A 22,351-nucleotide genomic window follows, 5' to 3' on the forward strand; every position below is an offset into this window, starting at 1 on the left:
GTTTGTTTTCAATTTCATTTATTTCTGCTCTAATTTTGATGATTTCTTTCCTTCTGCTCACTTTAGGCTTCATTTGTTCCACTTTTTCTAGCTTTTTAAGATGAAGTGTTAGATTGTTTATTTGGGCTCGCTCTTGTTTTTGGAAGTAGGCTTGTAATGATATGAACTTTGCTCTTATGACCGCTTTTGCCATGTCCCAAAAGTTTCAATATATTGTACTATCGTTATCATTCGTTTCTATGTATCTCTTGATCTGTTTTTATTTCTTCTCTGACCCAGTTATTCTTCAGTAGCACGTTGTTTAATCTCCATGTATTTGTGGTTCTTCCTGCTTTCTTTCTGCAGTTGATCTCTAGTTTCAAAGCATTACGATCAGAGAATATGGTTGGTATGATTTCAACCCTCTTATATTTGTTGAGGCTATCTCTGTGTCCCAGTATGTGGTCAATTCTTGAGAATGTTCCATGTACACTAGAGAAGAATGTATCAGTAGCTGTTTTGGGATGCAAGGCTCTGTAAATGTCAATTATGTCCAGTTGGTCTAATGTGTCATTTAAATATGTTATTTCCTTATTGATTTTCTGTTTGGATGATCTGTCCATATCTGACAGTGGGGTATTTAGGCCCCCTACTATGATAGTGTTTTGGTCAGTTTCTCCCTTTAGTTCTGTTAGTAATTGCTTTATATATTTCGGGGCTCCCTGATTGGGAGCATAAATATTAATAAGTGTTATGTCTTTATGGTGCATGATTCTCTTTATTATTATGAAGTATCCCTCACTATCTTTCTTTACCTATTTTATTTTGAAGTCTATTTCGCCTGATATTAGTACCACTACTCCCGCTTTTCCTTGAATGCCATTTGCTTGAAATATCATTTTCCACCCTTTCACTTTGAGTCTATATTTGTCTTTGGAGCTGAGATGTGTCTCCCGGAGGCAGCATATGGTTGGGTTTTATTTTTTGATGCAATCTGCAAATCTGTGCCTTTTTATTGGTGAGTTCAGTTCATTTACATTTAGGATGGTTATTGAAATAAATATGAGATTTTCCTATAACCACTTTATGTTTTGCTTTCTGGTAGCTCGGTGTTTCCACTGCTTCCCTGTCCTTGTGTTTCTTTTTTGTTGGGGCGGGGGAGGGGTTTTGTCAGTCTTCCCTCTGGTTCTTCTTGTTTTATGTTATATACTTCAGTTCTGAATCTTTGCCATGTGGTTACCATTATGAATATGTAAAGGATAGTTTTATATATATGTAGTAGTCCATTTTCTTCTGCATGTGCCTAATCTCCATTCTCTTTTGCAAATTTGGATCTTTGAATCCTCCCCTTTTCAGTCATTGTTGTCTCAATTTGTCCCTATGTATGCTGAATGTTCATTACTATCTTGCTATAGCAAATCTCTTCCTATTGTTTAAGCTTATAATGCCCTGTTCTTAGTAAGGATTGCACGCCTCTGCTTCTATCTGTCTTCTAGTTGCCTTACTACTAGTTATGTTTTTGTTGTTGTTGTTGTTGTTGTTCTTGGCATTTTGTTTTAGCTGAGTTGATCCCTTTCAGTATTTCCTGTAATGCAGGCCTCATAGTGGAGAATTCCTTCAATTTTTGTATGTCTGGAAAGGTCTTTATTTCTTCTTCATATCTAAAGAGAGCTTTGCTGGATACATTATTCTTGGCTGGTAGTTCTTTTCATTTAAAAGTTTGCTGAGAAGTCCAACGATAATATAATGGGTTTTCCTTTATAGGCTACCGTCGTATTTTCCCTGGCTTCCCTGAGAATTCTTTCTTTGTCATTGATTTTTGATAATTTTAATACAATGTGTCTTGGTGAAGGCCTTTTTGGGTTGAGATAATTGGGTGTTCTGTTGACTTCTTGAATTCCAAGCTCTAGCTCATTCCTTAGATTTGGGAAATTCTCATCAACTATTTATTTGAAAATGCTTTCTAATCCCTGCTCTTTTTCTTCCCCTTCGAGAATGCTCATTATTCTTGTTTCCTCTCCTGATGGTATCAGCTAGTTCTTGTATTTCTCTTTCATTATTATTCATTCTTCAGTTTCTTTCTTTTTCCTTCTGATATATTTCTTGATTTCTGTCTTCGATATCACTGATCTTTTCTTCCACTTGGCTGACTCTATTTCCCAAGATTGCTATTTCATTTTTCGCCTCTTTTAGTGTGTTCTTCATCTCCAAATAGATGTTCTATTTGGTTCTTTTTGAGGGTTTCAATCACCCTGCTAAAGAACTCATTCTGCTCATCTAGTTGTATTTTTCAAATCCTGTAAATGTTGATATGAATTGTTTTGGATTTCACTGAGTTTTTTCAGAAGTACCATCCTGAATTCTCTATCATTTAAGTCATATATTTCTATGTCTTTAAGCTTATTTTCCGGAGAATTTTCTCTTTTTTTCTGAGCTGCCTTGTCACCTTGGCTGTTCGTGGTGTTTAATGAACTATTTCTCCCCGGGCATTAATGGAAGTGTATTCTGCTTTTTTCTTCCAGAAAAAAAAAAAGATTTATTATGTAAAAGTCTCTCTTTAGCCTGTTGCAAAGACGGCGTTTTTCTTTTGGTTTCCAGCAGGTGGCATCTAATCCTCTTGGATCCCTGCTTTATATAAAGTCTTAATAATAGACATTCGATCATGCTCACTACCATCAGTCTCAGTCCCTGTCAGAGTTAGTGACAGTTTTGGTAGCATTTGCTTAGATTACCCTGGGTCTCCAAGGTGTTCGGTCTCAGAGGATATGGGAGGATGGGCCCTCTGGGTTTGGGGATGGGGGCTGTGGCAGAGCCTTGCATTTTTCAATCGAGGCTGGTAAAAATCAACTGTTGTTTCTCTGCCATCCTTGCTTCTCTGCTTTCTGCCCTGAACCCTAGGCACTGCTGTGGCACATGGAGCTCACAGCACTCCCAGGCAGGGCTGTTCAGGAAACTCGCTTCACTTTATCCCCTCCCCGTTCCTCCTACAGGGAGCTCCGGCTGCTATAGGCAGCTTCTTTGTTTCTCTCAGTCCACCGCCAGATACCTGGGATTCTGACTCACGGTAGCTCTTATACACAGATCCTACGCTGAGACTTGCTGGTGTGCAGTATTGGTGTGTTTTGTTGAGTTTTTGTTGAGCTAAAAACTCAACAGCTTATTGTTGTTTCAAGGTGAGAGATCTGGGGTCCTCTCTCACTCTGCCATGTTTCTGACGTCATTCTCCTATGATATTTTTAAAACCACTGTGTTTCTTTTGTTAATATATATATATCTTTGATTTATTTAAGACTTATCTTGGTACAAGATGTGATGTATAGATATGAAATTTATCATTTCAAATGATGTCCAGTCATCTCAATATCATTCACTGAATACTCTTTTTTCCCTATTTATTTAAATGTTAAATATATGTGTATTTCTTTTACTGGAATCTCTATTGTTTTCCATTGGGCTGTCTGTTTACATACTAGTACCATAGTAATTTATATATTTTAGCCTTTTAATATGTTTTAGTATCTAGAAGAGCTAGTCTCTTACTCTTCTTTAAATTATTTTTTCTTTATCTTTTCATAGGAATTGTAGAGTATACTACTTGGCTAGTCTATAACTATTTCTTTAGACCTCTGTTATTTACTCTATTCTATAAATAAAGACAGAATTAGTTCAGTTCCACTTATCCCTACTCTTGTTCTCCTAGACTTGCAATTTCAACTCCAAGGTCATAGTGAATGGATTATTTCAGCACAGTGGTACAGAATAAATTTTTCATTTTATTGAACAGAAAATACAGCAAAAATCTATTGACTGAATATCTAATATATCAGCCACAAGAGGCACAGATTAGAGAACACAGATTAGAGAGAAAGGTTAAATTTTTTTCAAGAATTAGCCCTTGTGGGCTAACCTTCCAAAAGGCTCCATGGAATCAGTTATACCTGAGTGCTTAAATTGGTCAGTCGGGGTAGAATGTAAAGGTGGTGGATCTGGGTTGGAGCAAGTGAACTGTCAGGTTATGCATCCACAATCACAAGGCTTGGACCCCTGAACCCTGAAGATATGAAGGAAAAGTTCTCCAATTCAAGAAGAGTTCGGTAAAGGAACAGGACTGGAGGTCAAGGTTCCATATTTTTTTCAGCCTTTATCATATTAGAGAAGAGAAATAGTGCTTTTTCTAATCAAGCACACCTACAATCAATACCAAGGTCACTAAAATGGGTCTAATTCTGGCCTTGTTGGATTGCAGGGCATAACTGCAATAGCAAAGAGAACCATGTTCTGTTGCTGCTGCTGTCACCATGAGTTTCCCCTGTAAATGCAGTCTGTAGGCTGGGCTGAGTGCTGCCTGATTATCCACCCTCGTTTGCTCAACAGTTCTGGCTATGAATAAAAACTGTGGAGTGAATCTAGCAGGTTGGAAGTCTGACTCTTCAATTTCCTAACCATATAACCTCAAGAAAGTTATTTACTCTCTCTGTGCCTCGGTTTCTTCACTTGTAAAGTGGAGGTTTAATGATAGTAACCAACCTTACAGGATGGTGTGACGATCAAATAAGAAAATCCATGTGTAGTTTAACTATCGTCTAGAATATATTAAGTGCTCCATAAATATTAGTTTTTATTAATATGTTATTTTGGTGCATATAATCTGCCTGCAGAGTCAGACAAGAAAAATAATTAAAAATACAATGTAAAAAGTACCACAATGAAGGAATAATCTGTTTGTTATGGGAGCAGAAAGTAAGTTTGGGTTTAGCAGCCTGAGCTTTCTTATTTAAGGAGAAAAATTCTTTTTTAACTATAATGTTGTGAATTTCTTTTTAAAAGAATTTAAAAGGTGATAGTTTTGTGGTTTCTAAATTGATGACCTAAAACGTTTTATCTCTTTCCAATATTTACAATCCCCTTACTTGAATCTCAATTTTAATATGTGGTTCTCTTTTTGGGAAATAGTCGATGAATTCATTATTTATTTTAAGTTAATACACTTTTGGTAATATGAGTAAAAGCAAGTACTTTTCAGTTTAGTACAAAGGTTTATTTTCCATGGTTTATCAAAGCAGAGTTGGAAGCAGCTAAAGATACTATGCCAACAAGTTTCATGAGTTGCATGAGCATAAATTAATATATTTGTTGTCACAAATCTCAAACAACTAAATGCTGTAGTAATGGAACAAAGCTGAGGACTCTTCAGAGTAAATTGTAAACAACTATTTGATCTATAAAGAGCCATTGAAGGGAAACTTTCCAATACAGCAATGCTATTTTCCTGCCTTCAATTTAAGCCAGGAAAGAATAAGTAGCTCCAGGAATGTTAAAGAAGGTATAGTCTAGAAGGGGGGATCATGCAAGGACATCTGGCAACTACTTGTGCTTTACCCAATTGTACTGAAATTCAAAATAACATATTTTATTATAAAAAAAAGAAAAATTCTGGAAAGTCTTCTGATACATCATCTCATATTATATTAATGTGTTCTGCTTCCCTTCTTCATTTAAATTAAACAAATGTTTAGATGAATAAATCTTTGAATAGAGCAAGTACCTAAACAACCTTCTCTTTGGATGTGAAGAAATAGTTTACTCCACCAAAGAATCATTTTGCCCACTGTATGACAGAATTAGGAAAAGATTTTGTAGCCAAAAGATTTGGGGCCAATCCTGGCCCAGGAGAAATAAGACATGAATTCAGTAGGCATAAGAGGTTTTCTTGAATTTGGAACCCTGAGTAAAGAAGGAAAATAACTGAATCTCCTTTAGACAGACAGACAGACAGAGAGAGAGACAGAGAGAGACAGAGAGAGACAGAGAGAGACACAGAGAGAGAGACAGAGAGAAATTGATTCTTTTCTGCTTCGGACTCAGACTTAGAGCTTGGATAGTAGTCTATATCTAAACATGAGGAAAAGAATCCCATAGAGGAATTCACCTGACCAACGATATAAAACAAAACAAGTCTCAATGATAGATATTGAGTCATATGCTTCAAACATTAAATTATGAGATGAATGCTGCCCCCGCCATTTTTTTTTTCATTTTACTATGAACTATGTATGTTCAAACTTAAATTTTCAGCAGAGCGACCCTTTTGGGATAATATTTTATATAAGAAGACACTCCAATGTACAAGCAGAAGACAGTTCTTTCTTTTAAATAGAGAGCAAAAGTGACTGACCTCAGAAGCATTACCTGCAGATGAACAAAGAGGGATAATGATACAAAGATCAAAAAATGCCAAACTGCATTTAATGTTTATGCTCTTGGCCTTTGAATGGCAGCCAGAACAAAATAAAATTATTAAGAAAATGAGAAAAAGTCATGATGAAGATCAATGGCCTCTTTCCACATACAATTTTAACTTTGACCCTAAATTTAACCTTCTTTTTATACATTCAACTCAAGTCAAAGAAATTAACTTATTATACACCCTACTCCCAATTAATCAACATATTTTTTTTGGAGACTGTGAAATATCACAAACAGTTCTAGGCTCTGGGAAACAGCAATAAAAAAGAGTTTTGTACTCAAATTCTGGAGTGAGATGGTCAACAAACAAATATAAATATCAATAACACAATTTTTAAAAGTTAATAGGCTAATTTTCAGTTTCTTACTAACGCTACAACCATTTTCTTAGTCACCTGGATCTAAAACACTGGAGTGATCTTTCTTATTTCTGAACAGATCTAGTAAATTAAAGACAGAAAAAAATTCTCTAGAGAGTTTCATTGTCAGATGAAAATAAATATGATATGTACTACAACAGAAATAGGAAGAACACCATTTTAAAATAAATCTTCCAATATTACTATACTTTATATTTACATTGTACTCCACATAAAAAACTAAAATACCTTACCTTTGACAGTCAGCCAAAAGTTATTGATATGGTTGTATTTTTATTTGGAGCAAACACCAAATTTATGTCAAAATTTTTATACTGACACTATATAAACCATATATCAACTGATTATAATTCTAGACCTGTCACTAAGTGAAGCAATAGTTTACAGTCTTTCCAGATATATTATGCTACCATTACATTAAATAATTTTATATAAGGAAATGTCACTTTATCTTTTACATAAAAGAACAACAGTACTCAAAGAAAATTGATAGTAGTCACTTTTAAGACATATCCAAACAAATGTTTTATACACAAAATAAAGGCTTCATAAACCTTTAGCTTTCAAATTCTAATCACCACTTCTTCCAATTCAGCTATTCCTCACCAATCCCAAATATTAAATCACATAATTCTTTCTGGCCAATAGTTAAATGGATTTGGCTGCTTGGGCAGTAAGTAAGAAAAAAGATGACTGGATTCAGGGCTTTGGGTGGTGCCTGCATTACATCAATACCCACTTTCTCAAAGAACATAGACAAATGTGAATAAAGACTTGCACTGTCTTTCTCCAACCTTGTCTTGGCTCTCTATGCTGTTTTGATAAAATGTGATGTAGAAAAGGCTCATTCTATTTTCAACTAAGAAGAAATACATTGTTTGATGATTAATGCAAATGTCACAACCACTTTAATCAGTCAGTGGCTGTCCCTTCTCACCTATAATCAAACACTGTCTTTGTTCCTAAGTCTACCACCCTTGAAATTAATTTGGATATTATTCTAGTAGTAAAAGTGAAGAGGGACTGACAAAAGGTTGAGTGATAAAACTAACTCCAAAGAAGTCAAGAGAGAAAATACAAAAAGTAGCAAAGATACAGCAGCAGCACAACCGAGACGTTCCACAGATCCCTGACACCCTGGTCCAATTCCTGTGTAATTTTCCCATCCTTCAAGTATTTTTCTTAATCTTTCCAATATAGGCAGACTTTGATTATCAACATGGTATTTAAGCAGCATAAACTGCTTGGACATCCTTGCTAACGGTTACAGAGAGAATTTATTTGGTCTTTGAAATAATTAACCACATTTTATTACCTTCTCTTTGGGGGGAGCATGAAATTAAGTTGCCATAATGTAAAATGTATAAAATTATAAAGATTATTTTGGAGCTGCCTATAAATTAATTAAGGCAAAATATAGGATGATACGTACATGTCCCATGGGTTCACGGGATGATGATTTCTGGTGTTAAAACAATAGCATGTGCATCCATACTCCACCTCCTGTCTAACAGAACAGTTCATATTCCTGTTTGTCTAGTATAATTGAACTCTAGATTTTATCTTTTCCCAATTTTTTTTCTACAGAGAAGAACAACTTTTTTATAACTAAGCAGCAAAAATAACCCCAAAATACTGCCTTTTAAAAAGGAAACGAACAAAAGACTTATATACACCAGGAGATGATTTTAATTATTGAAGGTAAGTGGGTCTAAATGAACTTGTGATCATTTTTTTCAGAAAGCAATTATATGTTTGGTACTTTTAGTCTACTGAACTCAGAAAATGATCCCAGTTAAGATCACAGTAGACATGTACATTTATCCACCTTAGTTAAGCCAGACTGGCAAAAACAAATCTCTAGAATAAATTCTTTAAAAAGCTTTGAGTAGATGAGAATGCTTATGTAAAAACAACAACAAAAAAAATGAGAATAGATACACTCCATTGCCTTTAGAAAATTATCTTAGTTGAAATAAATTGTTTTAAGTAACATAATAACAGAAAATATAAACATTACACTTCAATACTACTAGAAGTATCACCACTCCTAATACCAATGTTCATTAAAGCTAGACATGTTTAAAAGTTTCTTGAATTTTGTAATAATGAAACTTTTAATCACAGATAAATATAACAAGTTAATTTATTTTATTTGAAGAATACTGATGGAATTTACACTTCAATATTATAATCTAAAACTCACATTCCAGAAAAAAATTTTTTTTAACATTTTTGAGTAAGGTGTCATTACACAGAAAACCTGTTGTGGTAATTTCCAAATTCTCCCTGAGGATTATGCTTGTTTTTTTAGTTTGGCGGCCAGTCAAGTAGTAATATTTAACCCCCAAATTAAAGTATTTTATAATATATGACAGAGTGCCAAATTCTAATGAATCATTTTACACATGACACTATATTCCACTTGGGCTTTTCTTTACCTGGTTTTAATCTTCAATATAATTTTGTAAGTGAAATGGAAAACTACTTTATTAAAGAAAACTATAAATGGTTGGATTATTCCCATTCTCATTACAAAATAAAAACTGAGATAATAAAGCAGATGCAAAATGCTCATTGGCTTTTCCCAAATCAAATCCATTAAATATACAAACCAATACAAAACTACTCTAAGGTTATGACTCCACTTTCATATGAAAATAATTATAATTGTGATTAAATTCTTCAAAATTCAAAATGAAGTTATGTTGTTCTTGGACTCAGAGTCGTCAATTAGACAAGTCAGTCAAAGTTGAGACACTCACCTTCACATTTCTGAGTAGTTTCACTCTGCTTGTGACCAGCAGGGCATTTGCATTCAAAAGAGCCCACTGTATTGATGCAGTTTCCTCCCTGACATATCCCAGGAATAGCTTGGCATTCATCAACATCTGCAAGAAGAAAGCATTTTGAACACAGATACCACTAATTTTGAAACTATCTACATACATATTTCTTTAATGTATAGAAAAAAATTAGTTGTTTTCAAGAGAATGGTATAAGTCAGGACCCCTTTCTGTGCTCATGTTCTAATTTATGTAAACAGTACATAGATGTTATAGATCTCATTTTGTTTCTTGATTTTTTTTTGTTTTGAAATTTTACTTTGTTGTTATGTAAACAACAAATCTCTTGCTTTGATTTGTTGCAGAACATTTCTGAGTGTGTTCACCATCCTGGTGATGGGTACTCAGTATACCTCCAACTCCTCACCATTTCTGTGAATGATATAATGAATGTCTCTACTATGTCTCTTTATGGATTTGAGTGACTATGGACTTTGAGAACTCAAAGAGACTTTTTATCCTTCTGCTGCAGACTCAGAGTGAAATTACTAGATCACAGGGTATGTATACACCAAATATGAATAAACAGTGCCAAATGGTTTTGGCACTACCAGTAATCTAATACCGAGTAGTCCACACACTTCTAGAATTCATGAGGATTCTTGAATTTTCTCTTCCATGCCAGCATGTGAGATAACTACCTACTATCTAATTTTCTTTGGCCTAATAATTATAAATGAATATTAATTATTAATTTTTTAGTTTTCATTTCTCTAATTATTAATTACTCTGCTTGTTAGCATTTAAATTTCCTCATCTGAAAGTTGTCTGTTTATGTCCCTTAGACATTATTACGTTGAGGTTGTCGTATTCTTTTTTGAAATTTAAAACTTTTTCTGTTTTAGACATGGTAATTATCTCTCTCATCCTTTAAGCTGTCTATGAATTTCATCAATTTAGGAACAGAAATCCTTAATATTGACAAAATGAAATTCAAGAAACTGTAATAAAGATTCTCAAACAAATAAAAGCCAAGAGCCTTCAAGAAATGTTAAAAGAAGTTCTTCAGGAAAAATAAAAATGAGATGGAAATTAGGGTCTACACAAAAAATGAAAAGCACTGGAAACAGTAACTATGCTGATAAATATAAAAGACACAGTTGTCATTTTTAAATAAACTTAAAGATTATTGGTTGTTGAAAATGAAGACAGCAACAATAACAACAACGTATTTTGGAGGCTTAAAGCTTAAAATACATGGAAGTAAAAAGTACAACCACAATAGCATGGAAGATTGAAGGGGAAAATAGAAGAAAACTATTACAAAATTATTACATTTTAAATGAGGGGGCATAATGTTATTTGAAAACGGACTGTGGTAAGTTAAATATATAAAGACAAACACATTAAAATATAAACAAAGGGGTAGAGCTAATAATCCAACTGTGGAGATAAAATGGAATATTAAAATATACTCAGCCTAATAGAGGCAGGCAAAGAGAAAAAGAAGAATAAAGAACAGGTAGGACAGATAGACAAGAAATAGTAAGATATAGATTTACACCCAATAATATTGATAATTATATGAAATGTAAATGGTATAAACAATCCAATTTAAAAGGCCGAGATCATCAAATTTGATTTAAAAAAAGGAAAACTCAATTTTGTATTGTCTATAAGAAACCCACTAGAGATAGCTTAAAAAGTAAAATAATGAAAAGTATATATATATATCATGTAGTCATTAATCAAAAGAAAGCCTGTGTGGCTATGTTAATATTATACAAAGAGTTCATCAGAACAAGAAATATTACCATGGATAAAGATGAATATTTCATAATGACAAAAGGCTCAATTCAAGAGGACATAATAATGTGTAATGTGTATACACAGATTACAAACTGTGAAACACCTGGAACAAAAAGTGACAGAACTGAAAAGAGAAATAGATAAATCCATAATTATAGTTGGAAATTTCTACATTCCTCTTAGTAACTAATGGAATAAGTAGACTAATAAAATAAGTAGACTGAAAATCCACAAGGATATATAATATTTGTACTATTCTTTCAGCCAACTTATCCCAATTTACATTTATAGAACACTACACCCAACTTTAGCAGAATACACATTATTTTCAAGAGTACATGGAATGTTTACTAAGACAGACTATATTCTGGGGCCATGTAAAAAGGCTAATGTAAAAGAATTAAAATCATCCAAACTGCTTTCTCTAAACACAAAGAAGAGTTAAACTAGAAATTAATAATAGAAAACATTTGGGTATCCTTGAATATTTGGAATTTCAACAGTGTACTTTGAAATGGTCCAGGGTCAAGGAAAAAACCATTTGGAAAATCAGAATACATTTTGAATTAAATGAAAATGAAAGTACAAGATATCAAAATTTGTGGAATGCAGCTAAAGCGGTGTGGAGCTAAATATGTAGCGTAAAAATGCTTATTTTACAAAGAGAGAAAGGTCTAAAATTGGCGATCTAAATCTCCATATTAAGAAATTTAAAAAAGAGCAAATTAAATCTAAAGTAAACAGAACAAGAAAATAATAATGATAAACAGAAGAGCTGTCAAACAATAAATAACTACAAAACCTGGCTCTCTGGAACTATAAGTAAAACAGATAGATCTCTGTCAACACTGATCAAGAAAAAGGACAGAAGAAATGAATGATCAGTATCAAGAATAAGAGTTTTGCATCACTACAAATTCTATAGAGATTAAAAAGATCAAAGGAAATAGTATGAACTATCTGATGCTAAATTCAACAACTAGAACAAAATGTACAAATTTCTTGAAAGAGAAATACTAAGGCTCACTGAAGAACAAACATAATATGAATAGATCTATATCTCTTAAAGTAATTTAATTCACACTTTAAAATCTTTGCACAAAGAAAACTTTAGGCCTAGGTGGCTTCACTGTTTAACTCTTTCAAACATTTAAGAAGAAACAATAGCAGTTGTACACAAATTCTTACAGAAGAGGGGACACTGCCTTACCCATTTTATTGAGCTGCCATCACTCAAATACATTATGAGAAAGAAAACAATGGAATAATATCTTTTAGAATAGGCACACAAAAACTCTTAGCAAGTCGACTTTAGCAATACATAAAAAAGTTAATAAATACATCATGACCAAGTGGTGTTATCCCAGGAATTTAAGGTTGTTTCAACACTCAAACATCAATTGATATAATTCATTTTATTAACAGATTAAGGAAGAGAAAACATGATTATCTCATAGATGTTGAAAAAGTGACAGAATTTAACATTCATAATGTTAAAAATCTCAGTAAACCAGTAATAAAGAGCATAATAATCAACTCGATAAAGAGCATCTACAAAAAAACCACAGCTAGCATGCTATAAGGGATTGGGAAAAATTCTTTAATTTAGAGTTTTAAAATCTGTCATTTTATATCTGTGTAAACTTGTCTTAATTTCTATGTAAAAGATAATAATTTCTAATTCAGTATATTGTTATAACAAACAATATAAAAATAAATATAATATATAAGCATATGCAAACTTACATTATTCAAGTTGACAAACAGCAGATTTACTAATATATCTTTAATTATAAAATGATATATGCTTATTAAAATAAATATTAATGATACAAAAAAATAGAAAATTAAGGAGATAACCATTGAAATAAGTTGGCAGTCTGTACTTTCACTCTTACAAACACGTTCAGAGTGGTGGTCTGTTTGTTTGACATGAATAAGATCAACATAATATGTGCTGTTCTGCATCTCATTTTTATTCATTAAAAGTATTTTGTGGATACACCTCTAGGTCAGTATATATTGATTTATCCTATTGTTTTTTGATAAGTCCACGAGTTTGGTGTATGTTAGTATGTAAATTAGAGAATTCAAGCCCACGAAAGAGGTTAACATCCTTATTATTTTTTCCTCGCTTTGGCTATCTATCTATAAAACTGATTACAAGAGTCCAAAGTATTTTTATACTGAAATTACAGTAGATTTCATTGTCTTACTAAGGGATATATGATCCAAACAAAAAGCAACTAAAATGAAATATGTGACAAGAAGTTTAACTCAGAACATTCAAATAGTTTAACTCAGAACATTCAAACCACATTATTTTTAAAATGTACATTTCCATCCTCATTACAATGTGGTATAAAACATCCCTAGAAACCTCTTTTCCTGGCAGATAAATCAGAGAAAGAACATCATAGTATAAGCTGAAAAATGAGGCCAAACCTATAAATCCCTTAATACTATTCATAAAATTTTTGACTATGTATTTAGCAGATTCAGTAAGTTTCAAAGGATAAAGCAAACCTACTTTACAGGGTTTATTTTATAATTGCTTAAAAAGTCTTTTCCTAGAAAGAAAAATAAAACCTTTATATTTGAAGTATCCTAGGCGACACAGATATACAGAATTAATTTCTTTTAGGCAGATCAAGCTAATCATTAAAATAAAAAAGGAAATTTTTAAAGAAATATAGAAATAATCAACTTGAGCCAAGCACACACAAGTGCTCTCTATAAAACTAAAAAGAACAAGCCTCAGACCTTCAAACTATGCAAGAGTTTCTACATCTTCGAAGTGCTAGCATAAGCACTAATGTCTGATTAGTATTCCACTGCTCATATTACTACACAGATGTGTCTCTGTTTATCCCTTCAATTCTGGCACAACGCAATTATTTCTTTAAATGTTGAATTACTTCAAATCACATGTAAGGATTTTATAAGATAAAATTTAATCTTTTGAAATTTAAACCTTATATAATTACTTCAGTCTATGTCTATTAAGGTTATAAATAATGTAACAAAGCAATAGTAATTCTAGTTCATGAACTCGTTTATTCTCCAAATTCTCCAAATAAACTTGCCATAAAAGATCAAACAGATTTTATTATATAAATTAATATTAGATGGTATATTATTTTTAGTTCACATTAAAATACGGAAAAATTTGTGCAGTGGTACAGGTATATAAAAATGGTTCATTTAATTTATATCTTGGGAACCAAGGACCAATTCCTATGACTACATTTAATAGTACATGTTTTTGAACTTTGCCTGTCACCAAATTAGATCCACTTTTAAAATATAAGTTCTTCTATCTATACTCCATAGATATTCACGCATAGCACTTGTATTTCTATAAAAATTAATGTAAGTCATATTGGTTCCATATTTAAAATGTAAAGTCTTATTTCTGTACTCCATAGATATTCAAACATAGTACTTATATTTCTATAAAAAGGAATGTCAGCCTTTAAATACAGCAATTGAAGAATAGGTCTATCTCTACCTGGAACTTGAGAAATACAGGGTACTGGCAATCATTCAACATGGTTTGATTCAGCCAGAATACCTATCCATGTGTTCGCAAAATTCAAATGTTGAATCAATGATCATCCCAACAAGCAAATGTTGATAACTTACTACCTGTAGGACTCCAAACCTGTAATAAAAAGAATAGCACTATTTTCTCTCTATGTTCCTTATCTCAACAAATGTCATCATCATTTACCCTGCTGTCAAAGTCAGAAACCTAGGAGATAAACTCTGACTCTCTTGTCTCACTTGTCTCATGGTATTTCATCAGTAACAAGTGCTTACTTCCGAAATATATCTCAAATCTTCCCTCTGTCTCTATTCTGGTCTCAACCTCCATCTTATAGCCTGTACTATTGCAGGGACCTTCTAAACTGGTTTCTTTGCTTCCACTCCGGCCCCCTATAATTGATACTCTACAGAGCAACTAAAGTAATTTTATTCCAATATAAATCAAATCAAGTTCAGGTTATTACCTCAGAAATATGTAGACCTGCCTCACTGTTTTTTGGTCTATGATTGCTCTACAAAAGTTTGAGACGAGTTGGGAATATTCCCTTGATTACCATGCCCACAGGATTCTCTTTATCTTCTCTTTTTATTGAAGTTTTGTGCCTTCCAATCTGCAGATTGAAGGGTTTATCTATTTTAGAAAATTTTTCTATCTTTAAGCATTTTTTCAATTCCTTTCTTCAGCTTTCTCTAGTCTGACTTTATTATGTATCAGCTTTTTTTTCCTTTTTTTTAAATTTTATTTTATTAGTTTCAAGTATATAGTACATTGGTTAAACGTTTATTGTTTATGTAACAATTCCCCTGATTATCTTCCCTCTGGCTCTCCACCTAGCCATTATATCAATCCTAACTGTGTTCCCTATGCCGTACTCCCCATCCCCATGACCATCGATCAACTACTAATTTGTACTTCTTTAACCCTATGTATCAGCTTTATTATCACTGTTTATTAACTGTTCTTTGACATTTTGATTTGTTATTTCCTCAAGTTTAACCACTGTCACCAATTCTTTTCAGTGTTATGTATGCTTTTATGTATATATGTATATATACATTATTTGTCTTCCATTAGGTAAAAATTTAAATCCTTCCTCAAATTCTTTCTTGAGTATTACCAATTTATTTCTATCTCTGATTATCTTTACTGAACTCTTATAACTCTCCTTTGAGCACTTTTTAAAAGGATATATTGTTTTTCATTTCCTTGAGATGAGAGAAGTATACAAACTTGGTACTTATTTGGGAATCCTTTGAAGCATATTCATCTGCCTTTTCCTTATGTTCTTTTTCTCTCTTTTTTCATTTTCTTTTTATATGTAGGCCTTTTCTCTTTATTACTCATCTTTAAATGGTGTCATTTCCTGCCGAAGCAAGAAAGGAGATAGCCAAGAGGAAATAGATTGATTTGAAAACTTCTATAGGGAATATTGCTTGAAACAGTTTCTCATCAAATTCCCACTCCCCCCCACCCCCGGGTATTAATTTTCAACTTTCAGGTGGTGATGTGGCTCCTGCCTTATGCCTTTTCAGATACTGACTCTCCAAGTTGCTCACTAGTGGTCCTTATGTCCTCTTTCTCTTTTCCTCTCCTTTACCTCAGAGAGTGCCTCTGGGTTGGAAAGGCTGAGTAGAGGATACTAGAAATGGCTTGCCTCCAAAGTTTCTCCTTCTGCTATCCCTCCTTTACTCTGAGAGTCTGCAGTAGATCTATCTCTTATAGGGATATTCTCTGCCTCTCCAATAGAACTTCCATAACCACTGAGTAGCCTCTCAGGATGCTAATACTCATAGTAAATGTTTAGAAGATTCACCCTGTCTCAGTGACTTCTCAACAACTGCATGTGTTCATCATCGCTTTTAATTGGGTGTTATAGGACACTTTGATCTCTATTATTGATCTTCTCGTTAGTTAGAAGAAGAGAGAAATTCTGCTATTTTAAATAATAGTTTCCATAATCAAGTAAGTTTTTAAGTAAATTTTTTAGATTGTATTGGAATGGCTTGTATTCACACAGTATGAATTAAACTTAAACTTTGTAATGATCTGGTTAACTTGATCAATGTAGACAGCCAATAAATTTGTCTTTAATAATTTATACTAATCAAATGAACCAAATCTCTTTTTTTACTTAGTTATATATAGAAGGCCTGAAAATAACTTTCTACTGTGGGCATTTTCTTCTCAGTCTACAGTTGAGGAACTAGCCATGACTGCCTGGTTTCAGCTGAGATTAAATTTCTCTACATTTTTTATGCACAGAGTAAAGGAATTACATGTTTCTGTACACTAATGCCACTTGAAAAGAACACACACCAGTGTTCGTTTTTCAGTGAGTGATTTAGGGTCTGTACTTCTATTACTTTATTCAAGTCCTTGTCCTGTGTCCGAAGAAGGGCCTGTATCATGGTATATGTCTGAATTCCATGCCTCTCATGTTGCTTGGAACGGAGCAGAGGCTCATGATAAGTCTATTACTATTGTCGATAAAAAAGCAAAAGATGGAATTCAGTAAGCAAATTTCTTCTGCCATATTTTTGCTTAAAGGCCTAATTCCTAAATATCAAATAATATAAACAATTGTACAAATTTTATTTGAATGTATATTTTAAAATTTAAGTTGTCACTGTTCATTTGAAAATCTAAAAGAACCCAAATCAAGTACTAATCTTAAGTAAAATATCTTTCTAATTAGAGTAGATTCATAAGATGGTAAAGATTAAAAGAAAAAGAAATTATTTACAAGAAAATACTACAACATATGAATGTCACAGTTTATATTTAAATTTTTCCACTTAAATATAAAATTTTTATTTATATTTAAATTTATAAATATTCTTCGAAAAGGGTCTAATGCCAATTTTTAATTTTTAATTCACTCATTTTATGATAGCTTAAAGGTTTTCGTTAGTTAACATTGGTCCTTTACTGTATAATAAAATGGAAAAAAGTACAAGATTAAATGGGGATTAGACATAGGCACAAGGATCAGAACTGAAATGGCTCTCAATATGCAAGGTGTCAAGAATCCTTGACAGACCTCACAGCACCCTAGGAATGTCCCCCTTTCTGACACTGCATGTGTAAGGCCAGAAAGTCAGCATGGTAACAGTTATATTGACGGCTTTCCTTGCAGCTTAATTTTTTAAAAACATCATCTTAATTTTCTGGCAGCCCTCAATTTTCAGTTATTCTGTTTATTACAAGATCCTGTTTCATTCTCTCTTAAGCCACAGATATGGCAATTCACTAATTGCATCAGCTACAGGATGACATTATGTTCAGAACTACAGAAATGTCTTCCCTTCATTAATGTGAACCATGTTTCAGAACCAATATTAAGCTATTTACAGTTAGCATCTACACAGCTGAAATTTATTTTCAACTCTATAAAAATGTTCAATTAGCCTATAAAAAAGATCACTATTATAAAGAAAAGTATAACATGTACGGATCATGTTTTATTATGTTATTTTTCTTCATGCCCTATATCTTCCAAGCTAATTTGGCAGCAGTATTTGGGAAAGAGTCTAAGAATTTAAAAAGAAAAATGAAATCACAGTAAGATGCAGTCTGAAAATAGCATGAACTGAGGATTAGTATTTTATTGAGAACTTTCTGACTATGCCATGATTTTGAAATAAAGCAGAACTATTTGAACTTGCTTCTCCAGACATTTTAACCATGTGGCAAGTTTCACTTTGCTCCTGTTGCTCTATTAATCCGTTAGGTTTTTAGGCAAACAGAGCCCCAAGTAATCTTTGCTACATAAACAAAATCAAATAAATAAGCTTTCTGACATTACTAAGTCCTGAAGGGCATTCAGAAAGTTTGAGATCAGATCATATATTTTTAATAATTGTATTCAGAAAAACTAGGGCTCTCTGACAAAATACCAAGGTAAAAAAGCTTAAGTACAAATACAGAAGATGAGGGGATTCAATAATTTGGCATATTCTGGCTAAAGTTAAGGGCCTTTCTCAACCTGGACTATTTCTATGAAATAGTGGTTTTTAGAAGTATTATAATTTTAATCTCATTTATTAGTTCAAAAGATATTTACTTAACATCTATTGTATGTTAAGCACTGTTCTAGATGCCTCAGAGGTATTAATGAATAAAACAGATTTTTGCCCTAATGGAGCTTATATTCTTTCTAGCTGGGGGGAGAGTAAAAATAATTAAGACAATAAATAAGCAAGTATGTTAGAAGGTGAAAAATGCTATAGAATAAACAAAAAATGTTACTTTAGTAAATCTAGTCAGCATTAATCTAGTAAATCTAAATAGTATCTTATCTTTAATAGTAATCTATGTAAATTATATGAGACTATACTAATCTAGGAAATCTATGTAGTATGGTAAATACTATATAGGATATAGTATAGCATATCTTCTATAGAAAAAAGTTGTTGCTTTATCAGGAACTATATATAATCAGACTGGTAGTCACATCGAAGATATAGAATTTACTATCCATAGTAAAAAGCAGGTTAAAAACATTTAACCCAATCTTCACACTTAAGTCTGAACTGTGAGTGTAATCCAAGAGACAAAAAATTTGCAAAACCATTTTAAGCCACAGCTGACATAAATTTTATATACAATTAAATGTGAAGTTGCTAATCTGTCGAGTTATATGATCATCCCTTGGGAATCCCTATAGTTCTGATGTGAAAGGAGTTTAGATACAGACTTCTTTTTAGGGCAAATATAATCTATGCAACTTGTTTTAATTTTTATTTTTCAATTCGAGTTGACATTCAATATTATTTTATATTAGTTTCAGGTGTACGGCATAATGGTTAGACATTTATATAATTAATGAAGTGATCCTCTGGATTAGTCTAGTATCCACCTGGCATTATACAATAGTTATTACAATATTATTTATTATACTTCCTAAGCTATACCTCACATCCCCATGACTATTTTTAACTACCAATTTGTACTTCTTAATCCCTTCCCCTTTTTTATCCAACCCTCGACACCTCTCTCATCTGGCAATCACCAGTTTTTCTCTGTATCTATGAGTCCGTTTTCATTTTGTTTCCTCATTTATTTTGCTCTTTAGATTCCACATATAAGTGAAATCATATGGTATTTGTCTTTCTCTATCTGACTTATTTCACTTAGCATAATACCCTCTATGTCTACTCACGTCATTGAAAAAAGTAAGATTTCATCTTTTTAATGGCTGAGCAACATTCTAGTGTGTGTGTGTGTGTGTGTGTGTGTGTGTGTGTGTGTGTGCACCATAGCTTCTTTATCTAATCATCTTTTGACAGGCTCACCAGCCAAGGGTTCCACTTAGGCTGCTACCATATCTTGGCTATTGTAAATAACCCTGCAGTGAACATAGGGGTACACATATCTTTTCAAATTACTGTTTTGCTTTTCTTTGGATAAATGCCCAGAAGTGCAATTGCTGGGTCACAAGGTAGTTCTATTTTTTTAATTTCGAATTAAACAAAATTTAATTTCGAATAAAACAAAACTTCGAATTGTTTTCCCTTTTCTCCACATCCTCACCAACACTTTTTTGATATATCAATGATAGTTATTCTGACAGGTGTGAGGTGATATCTCATTGTGGTTTTAATTTGCATTTCTCTGATGATTAGTGATCTTGAGCATCTTTTTATATGTCTATTGGCCATTTGTATGTCCTCTTTGGAGAAATGCCTGTTCAGGTCCTCTGCCCATTTTTTAATGAAATTGACCATATTTTTAATATTACCTTTTATAAACCTACAAAACTAAAAAAAAATTTTTTGTAGGCTCTGTCAGGGATAAATTTACCAAATTATGCAGAACACTCTGATTTTATTATTCAATGGGTTGAGGCTACATACAGGCTCCCCGATCTACAGTTCTCATTGGGTTTTAGGACACTGGATTGGCTTTCTGTAACATATCATTTACATGGGCTGAGCAAATAAAATCTCTGCACTGACACAGGTTACTACCATTGCTTTGAAAGACTTCAGATCTAACTTTGTACAGAATTTAATTATAACAAATAATTATACGTGCCATGTCTTAAATATGAGTGATACCATTTATCTGAATAATACAAATTTTCCTATGACCCTACTGTCTTTTGAGAGCTCATTATAGGGCTTAGTTTCCAAGCTCTAAAAATTGGTTTAATACATATGATATCAGAGAAGTAGCCAAAAAGTGGGTGAGGATCGTGGTTGCTGAAAATTAATTAAAGTAATTATTCAGTAAATATGTAATAATTTGCAGCTATTTGGCTTGGAGTTTACTATCATAGCATCCTCAGGGCCCCGATCTAGCCCTGATATATAAAATATATATCAAGATGTAGTTGGGATGATAGCCTAGAGACAAGATTATAACCAGCCAGGTTATAAGCTCTGAAATAATGGCAGTTGAGGAAGGAGTTCACACTTTGTGTCTGAAGACTGTTAATAACAATATTGGGTGAAGATGGTGGAGTGGATAAACACTGTGCTCACCTCCTCCCACGACCACATCAAAATTACAACTATGGAATAATCATCACTGAGAAACAACTTAAGTCTATCTGAACAGAAGTCCTATAACTAAGGATATACAGAAGAAACCACATCGAGACTGGTAGGAAGGGTGGAGATGGAGTACTGGCTGGTACCCGCCTGCCATTGCAGCAATTAAAAATGAGAAGGAATATCTCAGCTGCTGCAGTGGTCCCCCCTGAGGAGTGATGGGTCCCAGCTCCAAACCAGGCTCACCAGCCAAGGGTTCCAGTGCCAAGAAGAGAAGTTCCCACAACTTCTGGCTGTGAAAACCAGTGGAGGTTATAGCTGAGTGAGACAGAGGACTGCGGGAGTACCAGGTGTGTTACTTTTAAAGGGCCTACACATGATCTTAATCACTGAGGGACTCACTTGCTCTGAGCTCCAGCACTGGGGCAGGCACTAGGGACATATGGGGTAGAACTGAATTGTCTGGCTTCCGGGAGAGGGCTGGAGGGGCAGCTTTCTCTCAGATAGAACTGCTAATAGAAGCCATCGTTCTTTTGCTGAGCCTTCTCTTCATCCAGATTGCAGGTGCCATATCTGAGTTTCCATCAACCTGGCTAACACCATTTGCTCTGCTCTGGTGATTCCCTGAGACCCTGTTCCACCCAAGCCACTTCCAGTGGCTTTTCCATACAAATGGCCTATCTTGGCTCCTGCTGCAGACTTTCCTAAATCTCTCAAAAGTCCACAAACCCCAAACAGCATCTGGTCTCGGCATAACCTGTACCTCTTGCCAAGGTAACCCCAAGCCCACAGCTAATGGCAGCATGCCTTGGTTCAAAGCTTAGCCTCTCCCAGTTGCCTCCTAGCTCAGCATAAGTGGAAATCATCTGCAGATCACTTTGTAGCTCATATCAAGTGACCCCGGGCAGGGCACAGGCAGCAGCTGGCCCTGGCCTGCACCAGAGCCCCTTCTAAGGGGCCCCAGAACCAACATACCCAGTCACCAGCCACAGACCACACTAGAGCACCACCCAACCACTTCCACAAATAATACACCCCAAGGGTGGACTCAGCAGGCATCAGAGCCCTGCTAACGTAAATCATGCTCCACAGATCAACCCCTATACA

The 22,351-nt window shown here is 33.7% G+C and overlaps 1 protein-coding gene across 1 annotated transcript in view; it reads right to left on the bottom strand.

The window, feature by feature from the left end:
* Positions 1-22,351, bottom strand: part of FBN2 (fibrillin 2) — a 249,568-nt gene that overhangs the window by 152,105 nt on the left and 75,112 nt on the right. Inside the window, exon 7 of the mRNA XM_011358347.2 lies at positions 9,371-9,496. Coding sequence (XP_011356649.1) covers positions 9,371-9,496 — 126 coding nt within the window. The remainder of the gene's footprint in view (positions 1-9,370; positions 9,497-22,351) is intronic.

The sequence above is a fragment of the Pteropus vampyrus genome, unplaced genomic scaffold (genome assembly GCF_000151845.1).
Source record: "Pteropus vampyrus isolate Shadow unplaced genomic scaffold, Pvam_2.0 Scaffold39, whole genome shotgun sequence".
NCBI classification, from domain to species: Eukaryota; Metazoa; Chordata; class Mammalia; order Chiroptera; family Pteropodidae; genus Pteropus; species Pteropus vampyrus.